General features: G+C 36.8%; 3 protein-coding genes across 3 annotated transcripts; 1 reads left to right on the top strand and 2 right to left on the bottom strand.

The window, feature by feature from the left end:
- Window positions 1-1,981: 1,981 nt before the first annotated feature.
- Window positions 1,982-2,453, bottom strand: MONOS_18163 (uncharacterized protein; the record flags this gene model as incomplete). Its single annotated transcript, XM_067871155.1, has 3 exons — window positions 1,982-2,143; window positions 2,219-2,297; window positions 2,449-2,453. 3 exons carry the CDS (start codon window positions 2,451-2,453, stop codon window positions 1,982-1,984), a joined length of 246 nt encoding a protein of 81 aa, XP_067720886.1.
- A 251-nt stretch (window positions 2,454-2,704) lies between these two features.
- On the top strand, window positions 2,705-3,204 carry MONOS_10276 (uncharacterized protein; the record flags this gene model as incomplete). Its single annotated transcript, XM_067862717.1, has 2 exons — window positions 2,705-2,839; window positions 2,911-3,204. The coding sequence occupies 2 exons, from the start codon at window positions 2,705-2,707 to the stop codon at window positions 3,202-3,204; spliced, it is 429 nt and encodes a 142-aa protein (XP_067720885.1).
- A 14-nt stretch (window positions 3,205-3,218) lies between these two features.
- Window positions 3,219-3,842, bottom strand: MONOS_10277 (uncharacterized protein; the record flags this gene model as incomplete). The annotated part of the gene is made up of 2 exons (XM_067862718.1): window positions 3,219-3,558; window positions 3,682-3,842. 2 exons carry the CDS (start codon window positions 3,840-3,842, stop codon window positions 3,219-3,221), a joined length of 501 nt encoding a protein of 166 aa, XP_067720884.1.
- Between the last annotated feature and the right edge of the window lie 2,158 nt (window positions 3,843-6,000).

Below are 6,000 nucleotides of genomic sequence, written 5' to 3'. Positions count from 1 at the left end.
CAAAGATCTGTCGATAACCCATTAAAAAATGCATTTTTTGTGATTATTCATTAGAAAAAATTCAAAATAATGTTGTATGTCATCAAATGCAATAAAAAATATTTTTTTGAACAAAAACAAGAAAAATTCATGTAAAAGAATGAGTTATATAAAAATAAATATTTTTAAATTATTTTAATAAAAAGTTTTGTGACTCTCTTGTCGGTCGACTTGTCGAGCAGTTAAAAAAAAGTCGGTCTGTCGCAAAGGCCTATTTGTTTTATTTATATATACATAAAAAAAAAGCTTTTTGATGTTTTTGTGGAAAAGAATTTTTCAGGTCAAGTTTTGTAAAAATGAACCTAAAAATTAATAAAGTTTAACCAACAAAACACATTGAAAAAAAAGATACTTAACATGTTAAACAAAGCCAATAAAAGGGTAAAAATATTCAAAGAACTTAAAAAAATGCAACAAATTAGTGAATTTTTATTTTTCCGCGGAAAAAAAAATGCACTTTTCACTAATCCAGCTGAAACCTCATCAAAATATTCCAGTATCCGCTGAACAACTCAACAGATTCGGCAAACGAAAATTGTGTGATTCAGGAAACTGCAATTAAAAAAAAAATCATTGACTCAACTCCTTCACTTATCTTTTTATTCTTCATTAAAAATACAATTTTTATTTTTTTCTCGATTCACTACATCGTTTTCTGTCATTTATGCTCGACATTTTTAAAAATCTCATTTCATTAACTGCATTCTTTTCCAAAGTTCCTGCTCTTGTTGCTCATGTGTCGAAATCAACATTGAATATGACACAACCCTCATTCTTTTTTCGTAAATGCAATTTATTCCCCCTTTTCATCATCTTCTTCCTCTTTCTCTTGATCATCCTTTTCTTTCGTTCCAGCTTCCCCTTCATTTGACTCTCTCTTCATCATCGCTCTCATCTCTCCCAATTGCAGCAATATCTTTTCTCCACGAGTTACACATTTAGAGGGACAAAACTGTTTTTCTTCAGCTCTTCTTTAAATCTGTCCCCTTTTCTCTCTTCTGCTCTCAGCATCAGCAGCAATTAAACAATGGCATGCAAAGTTCTTCCCTCTCTTATGAAGTTTGACACGTTCTGAACACTTTATCTTTTCCCTTCCCTTTCTACTGCTCTCACCCATGTTCGCTTACAGAATTGATTGGGTTGAGCTTCATCGACTCCTCCTTTTTTTTGACAAGTTCTGTTCAATTTGCTGTTCTGTGAGCGCTGTATATGAACATGAGTTAAGGTTGTGGAATAAGTTGCAGCTTGGGAGAAGAAGAAGAGGAAGTGAATGAAGGAGAAGGAGCAAGCGGTTGAGGGATTGATATAACCCTCTTTCAAATTCGATTCTGAAAGAAGAAAATCATTCTTGTTGTTGAGGAGCGCGCTCAGTGACTCAGATATGGCAGTTCTTCTCTTCTCATTGGACCATGTTACACTGTGGTTGTTTTGCTCTGCCTTTTGTAGGAGCGTGGAGATGCATATATTTTTCAGGCTGTGGGTGGAGCATGTAATGGTGGGATCGGCGTAGCATGGAATTAGTAATGAGGCAATCAATGAAATTAACAGCAAAGGTGAGTACAGGAAAGAACGCAGTCGAGCCAAAGTGGGCGAATGACCTTGTGTGCGAGGATAGGACGGACATGAACACCAATCTTCTTCTTTTTCTTTTTCATCTCTTTCGTTACACTCTCCTTTTCTTCATCCTCATCATCATCATTTTCCTCCGTATCTTCTCCTGTTCCTCTTTTTCCCAACAGGTGCATACAGATTAAGCAAAGTACCAGCAGTTATTATTTTCGCCATGTCAGTCTCCGTTGGTGAAGCCAGTTCTCCAACAAGATTCGGCACAAAGATCTGACTCAGGAAACGGTGCAGCAGCTCCTCCTTCGTAACTGTTGGTTCGTTGTTCGCTTCATTATCTTTCTCGTTTTTCTTCTCCTTCTCCTTTTTCATCCAGCCCTCATCCTTCAGCAAGCTCCTCGACGATTTCCGACGCGTTGTTCCGCACAATTGCCTGTGGTGAGTACATCAGCTCGACCAGCTCATTAAACAGCGCCTTGTCAAGCGAGCTGGCAAACAGCTTGAACGACTTGCTGATCAGCGAGAGAAGAATAGAAGAGGCCTTGTCGTTGTTTTCAGCGAAACGCTAGTGCAGCAGGAGGTGGATGGGCTGGAGAATGCCTTTGCGCAGGAACACAGAGTGGAACACAGCACCGTTGGTGATGAACTTGTTGGTTACACGAAGAGAAGAAGAGACAAGGGGGTACCAGTGGAAACTGGATGTGAATATATTTGTGTATTTGTGAATAATGAAACGAACGAGCGAAAAAGTGGGTGTAAAAAGGAAGAAAGAAAAAGAATTTGATCAAAAAGAAGAAAGAAAGAAAAACTTGTGAACAAAATCTCAATAAATATTTTCTGACAAACCTCATGAATCTGATCAATTGCTTTGCAACAGCACCATTCAGCAAATAATCTTTATTGCTTTGCAAGACAATTGTTAAATCATAGATATTATTCCACCATCGTAACTATTCATCATTTGAGAGTGAACAAAAAAATTTAAATAAAGAAAAATATTTGAAAAGCAAAATAAAGATTAACAAAAATAAATGAAACAATTAATGAAATATATTTTATTTTTACAGAAAATTTCAAAATTTCCATTCAATTCTGGTTCGCTATGTGGGTCATTGCGTTTAGTCCCCTCGGCCTGCGGATGTCGTCGAAGACGCAGACCATTAACTGTTCAACAGAAAACGCACAGCGCAGCGAAGGTGGAACATCCATCGACAGTAAAGCGCTTCAAACAACACTGGTATATAGATCAATCACATTCTGCAGCTTCACTTTGAACGAACGCCCTAAGCTGTGCTTGATGAATGGAAGGGTTGGGGAGGAGAAGGAGGAGGAGGAGGAAGAGGAAAAGAAGGTGAAGAAGAAGAAAAAGAAGAAGAGGAAGAAGAAATTGAAGAAGAAGAAGAAGAAGAAGAAGAAGAAGAAGAAGAAGAAGAAGAAGAAGAAGAAGCGGAAGAGGAAGAAGAAGAAGAGGAAGATGAAGAAAAAGAAAAAGAAAAAGAAAAAGAAAAAGAAAAAGAAGAGGAAGAGGAAGAAGAAGAAGAAGAAGGTGAGGAAGAGGAACAGGACGATCTGTTTGAAGACAGAGGAATCTGCGGGATCTGAATAGAGCCAGATATTCAATCTCTGGCCGCTGAAAGAGAAATGTCTGTCTTGTCTTGCCCAGCCAAAGAGCTACCCATGCAATCAGAGCGAGGCTGTGCGGATGGCAAGGGAGGAGAGCATGCTGCATAAGGGAGTGTTAACTCAGCAGGAATTTGTGCTGGAAAGCGGGGATCGTTGGCTGTGTGTGTTTCCTGCTGCTTCCCCAGCGACTCAATAAACCTCCTCTCTCGCGCTGCAATGGGGATCGCTGGCTCCTCTGATCCGATCGGTTGCAAAGAGGCTGATGACACAGCACGCCGAGCACCTGCAAGGCTGAAGAAGCCAGATAGGACACGCACAACAAATGACTGAAGCCTGTGTTGATGAAGTGAAAAGCATGTTGTTTTCCAAGCACCGCAGAAATACAGAAAATAGAAACAGAAATAACAAACGAGTCAACAAAGATATCATTTTAAACAAAAAGGCAAAAGCACAAACCACTCCAAATTTTCTCTATCCATGAGGTAATTGTCGAAAGACCCAAGAAATAGTTTGGAGTGTCCTTCCAATTCAGAACATAACGAAGGAGCACAGGCTTTCAAATTTACCTGGACACAACAGTACAAACAGCAAGCGCACACGCAAACACAAAATAACATTCAAAATGGATGTCCTTTAACCTATTCAACAATAAAATTTATCTTTTCACGAACGCAATAGCGCCAATTGATGGCTCAGAAAACGAATGTTGTGACCCGAATAGCTCTCCAAAAAATGATTCGTGAGTGTCATAGAAACAGACTCTCATATTCCAATAACTTGCATAATCCGCAGAAGAAAGACAAGATAATCTACAATTGGTTCGATTCTATGACCCAGCAGGAAGTAAGAGGATCAACAAAGATGAATGTGAAAGAAGGCAAAGAAGAAGATGCAGTTGAGAAATGCGGAATCAGACGTACGAAATTCGAGAAGTTGAGAATAATTTGAATGAAGTTGTTGATTGGCCAAAATGGCTCGCTCGCTGTATAAATTTCAGATTGGTTAACAAAAACTCAATCACAATATTTGTGAAGAACAGATTGTGGAAATCACTCTTGATGTATTTTTCCAAAGTCAATTGAATTTAATTTTGCGATTTCCTCTCATTTCCCCTCAAAAATAGAAAATGAGAATATCTCTCAAATTCCATTCCTTTTGATTTTACCTCTTCCATTCAACCCCCAAAATTATCAGAAAATTTCAATTCCCTCCTTTTCTTCATCTTTCGCAGTCTCTTCCAAATAATCTTCTCCTTTCATAAAAGTTTCCCATCTTCTGATCTAACATTTCTCATTTTCCTTCTTCTTTCAAGCTTTTACCCTCTTTTCTTTCTTTTCAAAATCCATTTCTCCCATCAACAATAAGCCTTCCTTCATCATCCCAAGCAACTTCTCCACATATTTACAACATTATCTTCTCCAAATCTCCACCTGCTCTTCCCCGTCCCTTTGTCTCAAAATTTCTTTCATTCAAAAATCATTCTTGAAATATTAACATTTCATAAAACTCTCAACTTTCACCCCTTGCTACAAATAATCCTCTTCCATCTCTTCTCTGCCCCATATCCCTCCTATGCATAGTGTTGGTGAGATAGACATCAAATACTTCTTTTGGTGGTTGAGAATATTATAAAAGGAGATGATCATGACAAAAACAGAAAAAACACCTCTGAACATCCACAACAATGTGTACGGGCTGAAAAGACCCGCCAGTGAGATGTATTAATTATTTTGTGGAGAGGGATGAAATGTTGTTTTCTACCACATTGAGGTTGAAGCAAAAGAGTGTTTTTTTGAATAATGATGGCTGTGAAGATGAGTGTGTTTGGAAAAAAACATTCGAAGGTCCGTTTGGTGTATATTTATTTTTCTTTATATGAATATTTATCTGTTGACTGTTTTTTATTTTGTTTTCAGGGTAGTTGGTGGAAATGAATGAGAATGAATGAAAGCAGGATATCTCCAAATCCAGTTTATAAATAGTGTTTGAACAGTGAATCCATATGGAAGGTGTGGGAGTGAAGAAGTTGGAACGGTAATTGGAGATTGTTATTTCTTCAAAAGCTGATTGGATTTGAAAAGAAAACAAATGTCTGATTCTTTTTTCAACACACCAGAAATCAATGCATTGAGGGACATTAGACTATTTGAAAGGATAGCTGAAAAATGAGTTGCCAAAATTGTGAAAATTAATTGTTTTCAACAAATACGTTTGCATCTTCTAAATCAGTTTAAATTTTCTTTTCAAAGACATCGTTAAACAAATATTTTTTTTTAATTTTGATTGATAATATTGAGACAAAAAATGTATTAATGTTTTTAGACCTGTGCGACAAGTGGCAAATTTCTCCAGTAACTGACACAGGTGACCGACAGGACAATTATTTCATGATCAAAACCTTTTTTTGAAATCTCATTTTTTGGTTTTTTTTTTCAGAAAAAATATTCACTTTTAATGTTCATTATATTGGAATAATTTTCATAAGAATGACAACACTTTTTTGAATGATAATTGAATATTAATAATATAATTTTAAAAATGTTGTGAATTGAGTGAATTATGGTTTACTGACAAGATCAGCGAAACTTGGAATTTCAAAATCCACTGGAAGTCACTTTCTGGAAAAGTCTGTCACTTGGTTTAAAGATTATGGATCCAAATAGCATAACGAATCTCCCTCAGGAGCTAAAGCTATCTCTTTCTAATCCAACAATCGTATGTTGTTTATCGCTTTTGTTTTTACGTTTTATCATTTTTTGCTTTTTTGACTGGATT

The sequence above is a fragment of the Monocercomonoides exilis genome, assembly GCF_001643675.1.
Source record: "Monocercomonoides exilis strain PA203 chromosome Unknown scaffold50-658552, whole genome shotgun sequence".
In the NCBI taxonomy this organism is placed as follows: domain Eukaryota; phylum Preaxostyla; order Oxymonadida; family Polymastigidae; genus Monocercomonoides; species Monocercomonoides exilis.
The sequence above is the reverse complement of the archived record's forward strand: the minus strand, read 5'-3'. Positions and strand labels throughout refer to the sequence as shown.